At 54.3% G+C, this 16,217-nt stretch overlaps 6 protein-coding genes across 6 annotated transcripts; 4 read left to right on the top strand and 2 right to left on the bottom strand.

The window, feature by feature from the left end:
• Positions 1 to 90: 90 nt before the first annotated feature.
• LTR77_007659 (uncharacterized protein) lies at positions 91 to 2,020 on the top strand (the record flags this gene model as incomplete). The annotated part of the gene is made up of 2 exons (XM_064804896.1): positions 91 to 109; positions 141 to 2,020. The coding sequence occupies 2 exons, from the start codon at positions 91 to 93 to the stop codon at positions 2,018 to 2,020; spliced, it is 1,899 nt and encodes a 632-aa protein (XP_064656738.1).
• Positions 2,021 to 2,131: 111 nt separating this feature from the next.
• Positions 2,132 to 2,972, bottom strand: LTR77_007658 (uncharacterized protein; the record flags this gene model as incomplete). Its single annotated transcript, XM_064804895.1, has 3 exons — positions 2,132 to 2,285; positions 2,346 to 2,698; positions 2,808 to 2,972. 3 exons carry the CDS (start codon positions 2,970 to 2,972, stop codon positions 2,132 to 2,134), a joined length of 672 nt encoding a protein of 223 aa, XP_064656737.1.
• A 313-nt stretch (positions 2,973 to 3,285) lies between these two features.
• On the top strand, positions 3,286 to 4,727 carry LTR77_007657 (uncharacterized protein; the record flags this gene model as incomplete). The annotated part of the gene is made up of 2 exons (XM_064804894.1): positions 3,286 to 3,822; positions 3,879 to 4,727. The coding sequence occupies 2 exons, from the start codon at positions 3,286 to 3,288 to the stop codon at positions 4,725 to 4,727; spliced, it is 1,386 nt and encodes a 461-aa protein (XP_064656736.1).
• Positions 4,728 to 4,766: 39 nt separating this feature from the next.
• On the bottom strand, positions 4,767 to 6,095 carry LTR77_007656 (uncharacterized protein; the record flags this gene model as incomplete). The annotated part of the gene is given in 2 exon segments (XM_064804893.1): positions 4,767 to 4,834; positions 4,850 to 6,095. 2 exon segments carry the CDS (start codon positions 6,093 to 6,095, stop codon positions 4,767 to 4,769), a joined length of 1,314 nt encoding a protein of 437 aa, XP_064656735.1.
• A 1,626-nt stretch (positions 6,096 to 7,721) lies between these two features.
• On the top strand, positions 7,722 to 9,462 carry LTR77_007655 (uncharacterized protein; the record flags this gene model as incomplete). The annotated part of the gene is made up of 3 exons (XM_064804892.1): positions 7,722 to 7,736; positions 7,793 to 7,859; positions 7,910 to 9,462. 3 exons carry the CDS (start codon positions 7,722 to 7,724, stop codon positions 9,460 to 9,462), a joined length of 1,635 nt encoding a protein of 544 aa, XP_064656734.1.
• A 1,108-nt stretch (positions 9,463 to 10,570) lies between these two features.
• LTR77_007654 (uncharacterized protein) lies at positions 10,571 to 15,900 on the top strand (the record flags this gene model as incomplete). The annotated part of the gene is made up of 8 exons (XM_064804891.1): positions 10,571 to 10,807; positions 10,865 to 10,895; positions 10,919 to 12,528; positions 12,765 to 14,131; positions 14,182 to 14,316; positions 14,366 to 14,444; positions 14,497 to 14,923; positions 14,984 to 15,900. The coding sequence occupies 8 exons, from the start codon at positions 10,571 to 10,573 to the stop codon at positions 15,898 to 15,900; spliced, it is 4,803 nt and encodes a 1,600-aa protein (XP_064656733.1).
• Between the last annotated feature and the right edge of the window lie 317 nt (positions 15,901 to 16,217).

Here is a 16,217-nt window from a genome sequence, read left to right as displayed (position 1 = left end):
CCCTGAGGATCGCAAACGTACGAGCGTGGCATGCAACAATTGTAGACGTTTGAAGGAGAAGTGCGACGGAGTACTGCCGTCGTGCGGGAGATGCCTCGAGCGCCGCAAGGTTTGTGAACGACAGCCTACCGATCAGCCAGTGCTTGAGCAATCCGAGAGTGAGCGGATAGCCCTTCTCGAGAAAATTGCAAAACACTATCTTGGCCATGAGACATTGGACACTAAGAGCATACGCAATGCGGTCGATCAGATGGAACACGACTCCTCTATCACCAATCAAACCCCACCCAACGCCACAGATGTACCTCCAAGGAGCAATGGACCTTTGACTCACGGACGACCCTCAGATGCCCATCGTGCAGTCGGTGAGCTATCGCATGCGGGCTTCTCGAATCGGCTGCACCAGCAGGTAAAGGAACGTCTGCCCAGCTGTGAGCTCGTCGGTCCTCATGACCTTGAAAACGAAGATCTCGGCCACCGGCGCCTGAAAGCACCCTTTCTCACTTTCGACCGCACTGACTTACCCCCAAAACCCATTGCGGCCTTCCTCAGCAAAGTCTACTTCGACTTTGCACAGACTGTGTCTGGATTTGCTCAGCCTACATGGACAGCAGCCAGGATCGATGAACTTTACGACGCGGATTGTTTGCTGAACGTGGACGACTCCGGATGGATATGTACTGTGCTTACGATACTTGCAATCGGCACCCATTTCTCTCATCTGAAAGCTGGGTCCAGTACTGTTCACTCTCCTCTGGACGACGTGAACGGCGGAAGCGAGGCTGGAGTCGGCATTGAGCTTTACAGGACTGCAACGAAGCTTCTACCAGACGTTATCCATCTGGCGAACCGTGACTCTGCTCGAGCTATACTCATGTTGGCCCACTTTGCGTTGACCGTGCAGGACCTGGAAGCTGCTCGCACGTATTTCGTGCTCTGTTCAGTCGTGTCAGAGCGAGATGATGTCGGCAGCGAGAACGGAAAGATTACAGCTGAACCTTCTCTTGGGGATTTCGCGCGCAGTTGGGAAAGGCGATTGAGCATCCTACACGGCTGGCCTACGAGTCTCCCTCCTATCAATGCCAATGGCTCTAAATTGGAGCACAATCCGTTGTCGGGGAATAAAAATCCGTTGGAGCAAGAGCATTACAGTTTGACGGACTTGACCGGATGGCTCGACAGGATTTCAAGTCGTCTCTGCACCCTCGGATCTTCCCACCGGTCACTAAGAAGCAGGCACATTGAGCTGTTGCTTCAGGCTCGAAAGGAGTACAAGCAATGGTGGCTTGAATTCCCATCAAGTATCACGCCAATACTCCAGCTGAGTCGACCATTGTTACATTTGCACATACACTACTATCTCAACCTAGTGTTTCTAGGACGGCCATTCATATTCGCTGCAACCGACAATTTTGCCAAGTCCTCAAACGCTACTAATGGAGTATTGTCATTGCCTTTCGTCGAGGACGCCGAGTACGCCGCGTACGGAATTATTGACATCTGTTCCATGCTGGATCGATGCTATGGATTGTCAAGTGCCAGCTACGTCGAGCACGTCTCTTGCCGGGTAGCGGTCGACATTATGCTAGCACAGAGTCTGACAGCAGACAGATGCTCGCTTTTCCATGAGAAGCTCGAAACGGGGTTGGCTTTATTGAGACAGATGAGCCCGCCACGGTCGAATGGGTACGCACAGCTATCAACGGAACGTCTAAACGTTGCAATACGACAAATGCACTCAGATGGCTCGTGCCAACGCAACAGCAATACAGGTAGACCTGATGGTTCTGCAGCGATAGAGGATCAATATGAGAATTTCAAGAACTGGGCCAGCTTCCTGAAGGGCACCAGCAGCCGCCATTCCGCGGCTCTCCAGGATCCGATGTTTGACAGCGCAGGCGCACCTCCAGATCTTGCTGACTTTGACTGGAACCTTTTCGGAGATGCCTCGTTTGATCTGGTGACTGGAGGCCAAGAACACATGCATCAACAATTCCTGACTGGGACAGATATAGGTTGAAGAATCGAACTTGGAAGCAATATGGCGATAGGTGTAGAGAATTGGTCTGAGAAGCGGACATAATGCCATGGCTTCGCATCAACAAGCGTCGGCATTCCTTCGAATGCGGGCTCATCTTGCCATTTTTATCACACGGTCCGCCATTTCAGGCAATGTCTCAGCAACCACATCCATGTCGCCAAAGACGTCCATCAGAGCTTCGCCCTCCCAGACAGTGCAATACGCTCCTCGAAACCCTGTTCGTCTTGCTGCTGCCACGTCCCATCTAAGAAAGAGACCGTCAGCGCGAAACTGCAGATTCAAAGCACTTCAAATCAACGCTTACTGATGGGCTGCAGCAAACCAAGGCTTGTTTCCCTCGCTACTCAATTGATCGAGCAACGGCTTGTATGCTTGTGGATCAGGTTTACCGATTTGTGTCGAGTCACAGCTGGCCAAGTTCTCTGTCGGCATGTCGATTCCGGAACGCTCGAAGTACCCTCGCACACGTTTATAGTCGTCCATGGTGAGGCCCCAGACTGTGAAGCCAGCATTGCGAAGCTTCGATATGCATTCGGCGGCGCCAGGCCTCATCTCCATATCAGCGTAGCCCTGTACGATGGCTTCAATTTCTTTCTCGTTGATGAACTTTCGAGGTTCTTCGATGCCGCATTTCCAGAGCACACGGTATACGATCGCCTGGAAGACGGAAGTGTAGGGCAGGTAGCGGCCACTCATACTTAGGTATGTCTTGTACTTAATTTCAGCAGGCTGATACAACATCGTTGGTTGGATGCAGTGGACGTACGTATTCTCGCTCTGCGACTTCGATCCAAAGGTAGCCGAACATGGGCACTTTGATCCCTTGTTCGCGCAGGCGCTGGCCAAGTGTTGTCTCGACTGCTTCGTACAGCTTATCGTAGCTAGCCAGCGTCCCAACTACATCGAAGACGATGTTCTTGTTGACTGACATTCTGATGTCGATTCTTCCAAGTTGAGGGATCCGCGTTGTGGTGGTGTGAATCTGCTTGATTAGTGGAGGGGGTATTGGAGAAGAGCCATACCTTGCCCATATTTATATCTTGTGTGACTCTCGTGAAATGACCGGGCCGGACAACTATCAACTACCCGGTCGCCCAAACAGCGCGAATCCGAATCCCTGGAGCTTGAATTCTGCCCTGCCTTGTTGACACCGGCCCGGTCGCAGTTTGCCTTCTCGAGCTTGTCGACATTCAACTGACACTGGGCTGACTTTACGATCATAAAGCTCACGGCAACGCTTCAAAATGACTGAACGTCCCTTTCCTGTCGAAAACTCCACAGCCTCGTTCTGGCGCTCAAACAACCTACACCACATTGACAGCTATCGCAGTCCTGAGTTTCCTTCCGACGCCGATATCGTTATCATCGGCGCTGGTTATACCGGGGCATCTCTAGCACACCACATACTTGCAAAAACAAACCAGGGCTCTCAAAGACCATCCATAGCCATCCTAGAAGCCCGAGAAGCCGTATCTGGAGCCACCGGCCGCAATGGCGGTCATCTCAAACCAGACGCGTTCATCAAAGCGGCAAATGCTCTTGATAGCCACGGGAAAGAAGCCGCAGAAGAAGTTGCGGCGTTCGAGACGAGGCATTTGAAGGCCATTGCTGATCTCGTGAGGGAAGAAGGCGTGGATTGTGATTTCGTCTTGACCCGGGCGTTGGACATCTGTCTTTACGATCAGGGCAATGAGGAGATGAAAGAGAAGCTCGATAGGTTGCGAGAAGCTGGCGTTGATGTTGACGATGTCTTCTACAGTTCAGAGGCTACTGCTGAGAGCGTAAGACTGAAGTCCAACAGTCTCTTAATGAACTGCTATATGCTGACGTTCAGCAGTTGTCCGGCTTTAAGGGAGCGAAGGGCTGCTTCTCCAACACAGCAGGGCATATCTGGCCATATAAACTCGTTACGCATCTGCTCGCTAATGCTGTCGTCCGAGGAGTCAATCTGCAGACCAGTACACCCGTTAGGGACGTCTCAACCACGCCAGATGCCAACGGCAAGTACACCATAACCACAGATCGCGGCTCCATTACAGCCAACAAGGTCCTCTTCGCAAGCAACGGCTACACCACCGCCATCCTCCCTGACCTAAAAGACAAACTCGTCCCCGTTCGAGGCATCTGCAGCCGCATCGTCTGCCCCCCAACATCCAGGCCACCTCTCCTAACCAACAGCTACATCCTCCGCTTCAACCCCGTCGAATACGACTACCTCATCCCCCGCACCGACGGCAGTATCATCGTCGGCGGCGCACGAAGAGACTACTACCGTCAACTGGACAGTTGGTTCAACGTTAGCGATGACAGTAAATTGACCGAGGGCGCTGAGCACTATTTTGACGGATATATGCAACGACACTTCGATGGCTGGGAAGATAGCGGAGCGTTTACTGAGAGGGTGTGGACGGGAATTATGGGGTATACAGCGGACGGCTACCCTTATATTGGTGAAGTGCCGGGAAGGATGGGACAGTTTGTGTGCGCGGGCTTCAATGGGCATGGAATGGTGCAGGTGTTTCTGACAGCGAAGGCGGTGGCGGAGATGGTTGTGAATGGGAAAGGGATTGAGGAGGTTGATTTGCCGAGATTGTATCGGTTGACAGAGGAGCGGTTGGGGAAGAAGAAGAGACATGGACAATTGGTGGCATTTGATGCCTTCCAGGAAGCTGAAGCGAAGCTTTAAGACGGCAGTATGATGATCTGATACGAACTTTGTACGCAGCTATTCTTCCTCAACTACCTTCTCATAGGTCGGTGGAGGCGGCATCCCCTCATCGGTGACCGGTGCCGCTATGACCAACTCACATTCAGCAACAGCCTCGTCCACAAATCCCTTCGCACGATCGCAGCACTCGTGATATGCGGGCGCGGCCGCACCGAATCCGACAGTCTTCTCGAAGGCGTTTTGGCGGATGCCGTGCAGTGCCTGTCTTGCGTCCTCAAGTTCTCTTGAGCCTGTTGCGACTGCTCGGGTAGCGTTTTTGTGGTAGCCTCTAATGGTGGCCTTGATCCTGTCTTGTGCTTCCGATGCATGCGATAGCTCGCTTCTGACCTGTTCGATGCATTCTATCGTGTCACTGCCAGCGTGAAGAGCACCGTCGCAGCCCTCTGTCGCAGTCTTCCGTGCCAATGCGAAGTACTCTGACAACCTCTTATGCATAGCAATTAGACTTCGATCGATCGGCTTCACGAGGCTCTGAGTCAGGTCGTTGTTCAGCTCCTCCGCCTTCTGGACAAACAGTGCAGCTCTTCGGATGTACTGTGTAGCATAATTTGAGCCGAAGAAGGGAGACGTCGCCTCATCCTGCGCTTTCTCCAGCTCGTCCATGGCCATGTCGATAGCTCTGCCTATCGCCGACGCCTCCTTCGAGGACTTGGTAGCAAGCTTGAGCGACCGGGCGTCACGGGTGTGCTTCTCGTGTTTCGCATTGTAGCGAGCTTCTAGCTCGTCTTCGTCTGGAAAACCTGGCGTTGGACCGGAGAAGATGGATTTGTACAACTTGTCGAGCTCTTCGTGCACCGTAGCGTGCTGCTTGGCACGATCCCCCAGGACGGAGTGCTCTTTCTCAGTCTGAGCAAGATCGCGACGAAGGGCCTGCTGTCTCTTCTCGGCCTGCGACTGAGCCACGACGGCGTTCCGATAAGTCTTCTCGGCTCCCGAGATCTTCTCGTCGAGCTGCCGTCGCATGCGTGTCAGGATGTAGAACCATCTTGTCAGGAATTTGCGCCTCTCTGAAACACGGATTCTGTATACACCGGCTTCGAGCTCGATCTTCTCGACGAGGGAGTCCTGCACTGCGAGTTCTTCTCTCGTCTTATCGACATTGACCTCGCTATTGGCGAACGCGGTCATCGCGTCCGCTGTCGCCATGAGCTGGCTGAGTAGGGCGGTATTGCGCTGAGCAGCAGCTTTAATGGCTTGTCGTACCCTTTGCTCTCCTTGGACATCGTGAGTATGGTGAGGTTGATGACCCGTGTTTGGCTGCGTCTGAATTTGTATAGCTTGATCGAATGCGAAAGATGGCAACTTTTCTTGGATGGTTTGAGACATTTTGGGGTGGAGAAGGAAATGGAGGAATACGACTGACACTCACCTTTTGTACACGAACCATCGAACCCGACCGTCACCTTGATCAGAAACTGCTCCCGCCAGTATCCAGATCTGTAAATGAGGTTTGGAATCTTGAGAGCGCCACCCCCAGCTGAAGGATTGTGCACGTATCAGCAGGCTTGGTGGCTGTGCTCACTCTCACAGATCAGCGGATCTTTGTATTCCATATCAGAATCCTCCGTCGTTGTAGAACTAGAAAACGGTGGTCCAGAAGAGGATGATTTCTTGGGTGCCTTTCTCAGATATCAACGTTGACTGAATGCCCAAGTGCTTACCGCGTCAGACGATCTACGGGTCACCGGGACACCTCATTGCTCGAAGGTCATCTATTCAAGCAGAAGGCGATCGAGGTCAATCCACATCTCGTCAACGATGGGGATCTTCAAACAGGAGCAAACATGCTCTGGATGCTTGATCGTCGTGGAGAAGCTTATCCAGCATTTGGCATTCGAGGAGAAGTGCACTATCGAAGTTTGACGCATGAAATGGACGAAATGGTCGACCAGATCATCGTTGACAGTCCCAAGTGCCTGATTGCCTTTCTGTTTCCATGGTAGTCTCACGGCCAACCGTTGCTTGACAGCTCGAAGTATGGCTCGGAGTACTCCCCTGCACTCCACAAACGTCGTCTGCGGCTGTGTACCTGTTCGTGTGCCCCGGAAGTGCTGTTGCCGGCAGGAGTATGTGTCTTGAATTCACTTCCATCCGGACACTGGCCACGTAAGCTTGGCATAGTTCCTGAAAGTTAATATCACGTCTTCGAAGTCAAGCCTATGCTTGACGCTGCCACTGCTCCATCTCGTCGACACTCGCGACGTCAGGCGATGAGCGTGAGCTAATCAGGTGAAACGACTCCCTTTCCCAAAGAGGTCCATGAGCCGAGTGGAAGGATAACGCCAAAGGAGGCGAAGTGCAGCACGCCCGAGCTGCTACCACATCAGGGCCGTCTGTCCAGCTGTACGGCGACAGAGGACGAGCAATCAAGGGCACTCTGCGGTGCTGGACGAAAGGCGAAACCTTCCAAGGTTCTATCCGACGCGATAAGCGCCGTCGTGGAATTGTGGATGTTGGAGAGACCAGATGAAAGAAACACGTTCAAGCCATCCCCCGCCGGGTCGGAAGCTACGCAAGCGCAGCCGTCGCCCGGCGGGATGACCTGGCAGATTTCAGTGAATTGCATTTCCTTCTCCTCCATCCATCTTTCAGTCGAGGGATACACTGCGCGATTTTGCTGTCCATATCGACATCTCCGGGCCATCAACGGCCACCGCCTCTAGGTGGTGTGTCAGGCTTCCTTCTCCACTCCTCTTTGTGCAAATATATCTGCTTTCCTTGCAATCTTCCTTGACCTTGGCGGAGCCGAGCAGTGCCCGCGAAGAAGGCGTTACGGGTCGCGGACGAGATACCCTGGACATTTGACGACCTTACGACCCACGGAGGCGGTTTCTTATACTTATACCTTTCTTTCTCATCCATCTTTATCCCTTTCCGGACGGCAAACGGACTTAACCAAAGCGCCGGTCAGAGTCGGTGAGCGGCGAAAATCGCGCAATCGCATAGCAAGACATGGTAGTGAAGGATGTGAGTGATTTCACCCTGTTCGATATTCGCGAGCATTTTCTGACAAAGCGTATCAGGACGGCAGCAAGTGGGCATGCCAATCATGCCTCAAAGGCCACCGCGTGAGCGGTTGCAACCACACTGGTACGGCGAACCGTCTAGTCCAGCATACGCACTCGGCTGACTCTTCCCAGACCGAGAACTCACTCTTGTACCCAAGAAGGGCCGTCCAGTGACGCAGTGCCAGCACTGCAGACAGGAAAGAAAGAAGCGCTCCGCCCATGTGAGCTGCGACTGCGCGCAGCCGGATAAGCAGTTCCACGGCAAAGACAAATGCATTCACCTGCGGGAGGCCGAAGAGAAGGCAAAGTCAGCCAGCTACCACGGCGACGACAACGGCGAGGCGGATCCGGCACATCTGGCGCGCATCGCTGAAGAGCAAGGCTGCTGTTGCGGCCATGGGGGGAAATGCACATGTGCTCTGCTCATGAGGGAGCCTGAGGACGAACTATCTGCTCCCCGTGGACCCGCAGTCAAGCCGAAGTTGGAGAAGGCTACATCTGAAGGATCCATTACCCAGTTCAAGAATGGGCACCATAAGCCCGTTCATCGCAAGAACCACGCGGCACACGAGTGCGGTATGCCGTACAGGATTCCGATGCCAAGAACCCCCACCGATCAGAACGCTTCGACTGCAGCCCGACGATCTGTCGACAGCCTCGCATTGGACACCAACCAGTCTGGCCTTCCTTCGACATTCTTACCGCCAACCGCCACGCCACTCCAGAACCGCCGCATGTCAAAGTCTGAGCAGCCGTCGCCAATGGTACCTCCGCTAGCCAGATCTTGCAATGGCGGTCTCCAGGACTCCAGATTCGTCAACGTCGACTTCGGTGCCTCTCCACAGGGTCAGTCAAACCAAAGCGTGCAGTCGGCGGGAAGCGATGCGTTTGGCTACCCATCCTACGATGGAATGTCCGCCATGTCCAATGACTCGTTCGAACCCTTTCCGTCCTACATCCCTGCCAGCATGACGGCTTTGCCAAACAACAACCCGTTCGATGTCTGGCCTACTCCTACAGACAATCCAAATCTGGCTCAGCCAGCACTTACGGCTGCCTCATCTGGAACGACCTCTGAGATCGACGAGTTGCCGCATATGGATGAGTACATGCCGAGCATTCAAGAGGACCTGACAGCTTTCGACTTCGCCAACATGGGCGCTGGCAACACGCCAGAGCTCAACCGTAGAAGCTTGCCTCCAGGCTTCTTTGGCAACAATGACTTCGCCTTGGCCAGCATGGGCAACGAATGGCAAGGTCCGATGCAAGACACTAGCAAAGCTCCGATGCCTTTGAACCGCCAGACCACCTCACTCAATCAAGGATGGCCGTTCCCAAACCTGGGCTCGATGCCAGACGCTTCCCACCGCCCACTGGCCCACGGCGTTCCCGCCACGTCCCGACCACAATCACGCTCTCTTGGCCCAACCAGCGCTCCTGACGACGACATCCTCAAGCAGCTCTTCCCTGACATTGATGAATCTGGCAACTACTTCAGCAACTCGCAGATGACCAACCTGCCATCATCGCTGCCGCAAGATTTCGGCCCAGTGGACGAGGCTAGCACGGCTTTTACCACGCAACCTTGGTCCGATGGCTCGCTCAGCATTCCCAACGACGTGCTGGCTGGTGGGTGTGATCTTGAAAGGGAATTTCCAGGTCCCGAGTTTGCTTGGGGGCAATAACACGAGCTGGCGGCTTGGACTGCCGCCGCCTGCTACTCTTGATCGAGTGCGACGACTGTGCTGATGTTTTGCGATTGCTTTTTGCTAGCTTTGACGACGATCACGATGATTGCAACCTTGCCTGGGCGGTCCTGCTGTTCGCTGGCTGTCCTTTAGCTCGCTGTTTCGGCATTCTTGGATGAGGGTTATGGGTGCAGCGGGTGTGTCTCAGCAGGCTTCCTGCCGTCTTGAACGAATTTGCGATAGACTCAAAGATGCAAGACGTCTCCTCTACTACATCACTCTTCTCTATCATCTTCGTGTAGTCACCCAACGCCTGATCTGATGCGGTATCGTACCTAAATCATGTGCTTGGCGTGTATTAGATTTTCGTCTCGAGTTCATCTCATCATCAACTCTCCTGCTTCGCAGTCTACTACATGCCTCCTGGAAGTACACCGTACGAGCTGCGCTGGCGACTCCAACTCGGAACAGAGTATTGCTTGTGTACGGTCACCTCGAACGAGAAGTGGCGGTCCGGGTCGCGCCAGTTGCTCGGTCTCCTCGCGTCCGCCAGATGCGAACGATTGACCGCGCGACCGCAATGCATCGGCCATGAAAGTTCATCTTGCCTCCCGTACAATAACAGTCAGCAAATTGACGGCCGTGCTAGCTACCTGAGTCGGCCTTCGCTCAGCCCTGATCCAAGCAATGTCGAATTCTGCTGCCTCACCGAGAGTGGCCTTAGCTCCGCTATCTTGACAGGCTCCTCCTTTCCTGCTAGGCACCTCTATTCTAGAGAGCACGACCAGCTGCATTTGGACCTGTCAGCGAACCGAAGCTCCGGTCGATGGATCATTTCGATCAATCACTGTTGGCGACCAGCACGTGCTGCGCTGAAGTTAGTAGTTGCTATGTGGCTAAGTGTCCATTGGGTATGATGGTGAAGCTGTTGGATCCACTATGCCCTCTCGTCGGGTTCGTGTAACTGATCGTGCGGCTAGACAGTCAGTAAAGACTTCATACTGCAATTCTGGTGCCTGGATGTCGACTTTACAAAACCAATGGCTGTGTTCGCCATGTTCAAGGACAGCATTACTCACATTTCTCTATACCATTCGCAGCAGCCATGGCGTTCCTCTCGCAGACATGGACGCTGACGAAGAAGGATCTTCTGCTTGTTGCTCGCCGCAGTTGGTTCACTACCTTACTGAGAGCGCTGGTTCTGCCCATCGTTGTTACCGCAGTCCTCAGCAGTGTCAAGACCATCAATGATACCAATGGAGCTCTTGGAGTCGGTACCCCTGCGCCTCTGCTGTCTTTGCCAGAGGCTTTCAAGGCTGCCGGCAATGGACGCAACAAGTTCGTCAGGTGAGAAATACCATGACTTGGCACATGGCAGCTTTTACTAAATATATCGCAGTGCGTAGTCGCGTCCGTCCAGCATGATGACTGTAATAAACTAATCTACCTCTAGTCATCGACCATGATCTCTCCGGCAACGATATCCACTCCGTCATCGAAGACATCTCGACTACCTTTCGAGATGCAGGAAAGACAGTCTTCCGATCAAGCACAGCAGGATCTTTGGTCCAGCATTGCCCAGCCTCAAGTAAAGGAGTCACGGCCTGCTGGGGAGCGCTGGAGTTCTGGTCGTCTCCTGACAAAGGGAACGGTGCGATCTGGAATTACACAATGCACACTGATGGATCCATGGGGTCGGGCCTGGATGTGAAGAGCGACAGGAATCCAGTTCAAATATACAATCTACCATTACAGCATGCCGTCGACTCCGCCATCGCTAGAGCTGGCGGCGGCCCACAGCTGCCGGACAACATCCTCCAGTACACGTTTACGCCGATGTCACAACGCCAACAGGACAGATACGATCAGTACGATTTCGAAGCATTGGTCATCCTCGCACTCGCCTTTGCCTTGTTCATCGGCATGGTCGGCGTCACATACCATCTCACTGGCCACATCACGAGGCAGAGAGAGCAGGGCATGCTTCAGCTTATCGACGCCATGATGCCGAACGCGAACAGATGGCAATGTCTGGCCGCACGGCTCCTCTCCGTTCATCTCGCGTTCGACATCATCTACGCACCTGGTTGGCTCATCATGGCTGGCATTGCCCCCTCCATCATGTTCCCGGAGAGCAACGCAGGCTGGTTCGTCCTGCTGTACGTACTTACTGGTCTAGGACTCGTCGGCTACTCCATACTTGTCAGCAGCATCTTCCGCCACGTCCAGATCTCCGCGATATCGGCTGTCATCGTGGCCATGGTCATGGCACTGGTAGCTCAGTTCGCAGAGAGCATCTCACAGACTGCCAGCGACACGGGTGTCATCGCAACGGCTGTCCTGTTCCCACCGAGCGCGTTTGTGTACTTCTTCATCCAGGCCGCGTACTTCGAACAGAACATAGAGCCACTCGAACTCGGAGTCAATCCTGATGGCAATTATTACTGGAACGTCCCAGCCGCCACCTTTCTCGGATCTCTGGTTCTCTCGATTGTTCTGTATCCCGTTCTTGGGGCTGTCATCGAGCGGTGGCTCCACGGCAGCTCTTCGAAGAATCGGTATCTTCGATCTGCAGAAGAGCTAGGAGGAGATGCGATCCGCCTTGATGGCTTCTCAAAACGGTACAATGTTGCTGCGAAGAAGAGGGGCCGCATCCAGGCTGTTGACAATCTGTCACTCAAAGTTCACGCCGGCTCCATCACCGTCCTGCTAGGCGCCAACGGCAGTGGCAAATCCACGACCCTCAAATCGATCGCTGGCTTAGAGAGCATTTCTGGTGGCAGCATCGAGCTCGATGGCACCGGCGGTATCGGTCTCTGCCCGCAGCACAACGTGCTTTGGGACGAGATGACTGTACAAGAGCACGTCTTCTTCTTCCAACGCTTGAAGAACCCTGCGCTCTCCGTCGACCAAAGCAAGGCTGAAGTTGCACGACTCATCTCTGGCTGCGACCTCGAGATCAAGACAAACGCGAGATCGAAGACTCTTTCTGGAGGACAGAAGCGCAAGCTCCAGTTGGCAATGATGCTTGCTGGCGGGAGTCAGGTGTGCTGTATCGACGAGGTGAGTCTCACGTGAACAGAACCCCCCTCCCTCATCTACACTCGAGGTTTAGAGAAAGATCTTATGGCCAATGGGTCAGAGCCTTTGCGTCTAGCCGGGCGAATCGTGCTTCCCGACCGGCTGTGAGGTTGGCTCTAACCCTCGACCGCCCTAATTAGGCGCAGATCGCACCTATACGGCCTATCTGATTTATTGTCTAAGACATCTGCTGACGGGTTCTCCTTACGTGCGCACAGGCTTCTTCCGGGATCGATCCATTAGCAAGGCGCAAGGTGTGGGAAATCTTATTGAAAGAGAGAGGTCGACGCACCATGCTGTTGACCACCCACTTTCTGGACGAGAGCGAAGTACTGTCGGACCACGTCGCCATCCTTTCAAAGGGCACACTGAGGGCAGAGGGATCGGTGGCTTCCCTGAAGTCCAACTATGGCGGCGGATATCGTGTGACGTTACCCAAGCAGGACGATCCTCTACGAGCGAGCGAGGTTCCGGCTTCAGTTGGGAGACGCGATGATTACAACGATGCTGTCTACGAAGCGGCGGATTCAAAAGCGTTGGTGAGCCTGACCATTCTGCTGGATACACATCACGCAAACTACTCTGTGCATGGCCCTACCATTGAGGACGTCTTCATCGGTCTCTCGGATGAGATGGAGATCACGAACAACGACCTGAGCCCTGCCGACCAGCAGCTTCAATCTGACCCTTCCAGTGTGTACCCGACAACAAGAACAACAAAAGCCGTCAGCTTGAACTCAGGCAAAGGCTGTGGGCCGGTCCGTCAAACAGGTATCCTCTTCATGAAGCGACTCACCGTGCTCAAACACAACTACATGCCCTACATCGCGTCGCTGTTCGTCCCGCTCGTGCTGATTGGCATGGTGACTCGATTTCTGCTGTCTCCCGAGTACCCCAACGGTCTCCCCTGTGTCAAACCTGGCCAAGGCGGAATCTCCAATGGCTTCTACTCTTGGACAGAGAGCTTATATCTCCAAGGGTTCGCCTATGGACCACCAGGAGACGTTTCTCAAGCTGGCTTGGAATCTCTCATCCCAGAGGGCAGCTTCGTTGCAAACACCGTTGCGCCAATCAACTGGAACAGAACATTTCCCGTCAACAGTGCGCAGGAGCTCTACTCCGAAGCCGAGAGCCTGGTCGGCAGCGTCAGGGCATACTCTGTTGGTGGAATCTTCGTCGGCGACTCGGAGAATTCCTTCACCTACTCGTCCTATGGCTCGGACATGTCAACCGCTGTCTTCACACAATCCGTCCTCGACCAGGTTCTTATGGACACTCCTATCGCCATCTCGACCGAGACGTTCGCTCCCGCATTTCGGCCGTACGATTTCAAGCAGGGCATCATCGTCGTCTTCACCGTGCTCGGATTCGCGGTGTACCCTGGCTTCTTCGCTCTGTACCCGACCATTGAGCGTCTCCGGAACGTCAGAGCCATGCACTACAGCAACGGTATCATGAGCTCTAGCCTTTGGGCCGCTCATGCTCTGTTCGACTCTGTTTTTGTGCTCTTGGTCAGTGTGTCAGCGACCGTCATTTGGTACGCCTGCATGGGCCCGCAGATCTATGGCCTAGGATACGTCTTCCTGTACGTCAGAGGAGCACAGAGTGATTGCCTGACTGTGTGCTGACCTACAGCAGTGTCTTCCTGTTCTACGGCATGGCGGCGACGGCGTACTCTTACGTGATATCGCTGTTCGTGCCATCGCAGCTTAGCGCGATTGCGGCAACTTCGCTTGTGCAGACAGTCATTGCCTGTCTGTTCTTCGTCGGGTAAGTAGAAAAGCAATTCACTCTGATCGACCACACTGACAGTCAGCAGCATGGTGGTCACGAACAACAACGCATCGGCCGCCGGCGCGACAGGACAGTTCGATGTGATATACTACACAACGGCATTGGTGAGTGATCTGGACGCGACAATATGGTATCGTGCACTAACAGTCGGCATAGGTCTGTCCTGCCATCAGTCTCTTCCGCGCACTCCTCGTCGCCATGAACGTCTATGCGCTCGCCTGCAAAGGGCCTACACGAGGATCCTACCCTGGCGACATCAGCCTTTTCGGCGCCCCAATACTGTACCTCATCATCCAGTTCATCCTTCTGATCGCCTTCTTGATGTTCTGGGAGTCTGGGCGAAGTCTGGAGGTATTCGGTATCCGACGCAAGCGAGCTGCCCCTAAGGAGGCAGAGATGGAAGACTTTGCAAGCGACAAGGCTCTTGTTGGCGAGGCAATGGAGGACGCAGAACACATGGCGCAAAGCAACAATGGTTTGCGTGTTCACGATGTGTCGAAAACCTTCGGCCAAAATACGGCTGTAAACAAGATCAACTTTGGCATCCTGCCGTCCGAGAGGTTCGCACTGCTGGGTCCTAATGGTAAGTTACTACTGAGCAACATCCCTTTCCAACTCGAAGAGTGCTGATACTTCTCTAAAGGTGCCGGCAAAAGTACAACCATCTCTCTTGTCCGCGGAGAACTCCACCCGGACAGCAGCAACCCTCCAGCCGAGATCATCATCTCCAACGACAGTCTCGCCCACTCCCCTGTCGCCGCCAAACACCACCTCGGCGTCTGTCCCCAGTTCGATGCGGTGGACATCATGACCCTCTCCGAACACCTACACTTCTACGCCCGCGCCCGCGGCGTCCCAGACCGCCAACACAACATCGACCAACTAGTCCGCTGCCTCGGCCTCACAGACCACACGCACAAACTCGTCAAGAAGCTCTCCGGCGGCACGAAGCGCAAACTCTCCCTCGCCATCGCCCTAATCTCCAACCCGTCCGTCTTACTCCTCGACGAGCCAAGCTCAGGCATGGACGCCGCGGCCAAGCGAGCCCTCTGGGCGACTCTCCGCACAGTAGCCGCCGACCGCTGCCTCCTCATCACCACCCACAGCATGGAAGAAGCCGACGCCCTCTGCGACCGCGCGGGCATCATGGCGGGCAAAATGCTCGCCCTGGACAGCATCCCCAGGCTCCGCGCGCGGTTTGGAGATAAAATCTACATCCACCTCGTGCACAAAGACGCGCCTTTCACTTCCGACGCTGACACCGCGAAGCTCTGGGAGTGGGTGCGGGCGACTTTTACCGTTGCGGAGGCGGAGCAGAGGACGTTTGGCGGGCAAGTGAGGTTTGCGGTTCCGGCGAGGGAGAGTGGGGATGGGAGGGAGGTGGGGAGGTTGTTTAGGGTGATTGAGGGGGCGAAGGGGGAGGTCGGGGTGAGGGATTATAGTGTCGGACCGACGACGCTGGATCAGGTGTTCATGAATGTGGTGGGGAGGCATCGGGTGGTGGAGGAGAATAGTGAGGCAGAAGCCCAGGGGAAGAGGAAGTGGTGGAAGTTGAGATAGATACCCATGAAGTTGTTGTTAGATGGTCGATGATGTTACGAAGTTGTGAGCAATATGAATTTACAGAAACGTGCAAGTGAATTGTGATGATTCCGCTAGACTCGCTATCGCCGTGTGTATCAAACGCTTGTCGTCAATCGTGAATCCATTACCTCGCCCCCCCCAAGCCGTGCTTGTGCACCTTAGCCGCATGCTCAGCACCATTCCTTTGTGAAGCCTTCTGGCGTCTTCGCAAGGGTGGGCTGACCGCTTGTACGCTTCCAACAAAACCTTGAGATTCTACCCACCCTTCCAAACAACGAACTGAAACTTCCGGC

Source organism: Saxophila tyrrhenica (genome assembly GCF_035928015.1).
Source record: "Saxophila tyrrhenica strain CCFEE 5935 chromosome Unknown scaffold_12, whole genome shotgun sequence".
Taxonomy (NCBI): domain Eukaryota; kingdom Fungi; phylum Ascomycota; class Dothideomycetes; order Mycosphaerellales; family Extremaceae; genus Saxophila; species Saxophila tyrrhenica.
This window is presented reverse-complemented; position numbering and strand designations above follow the sequence as displayed.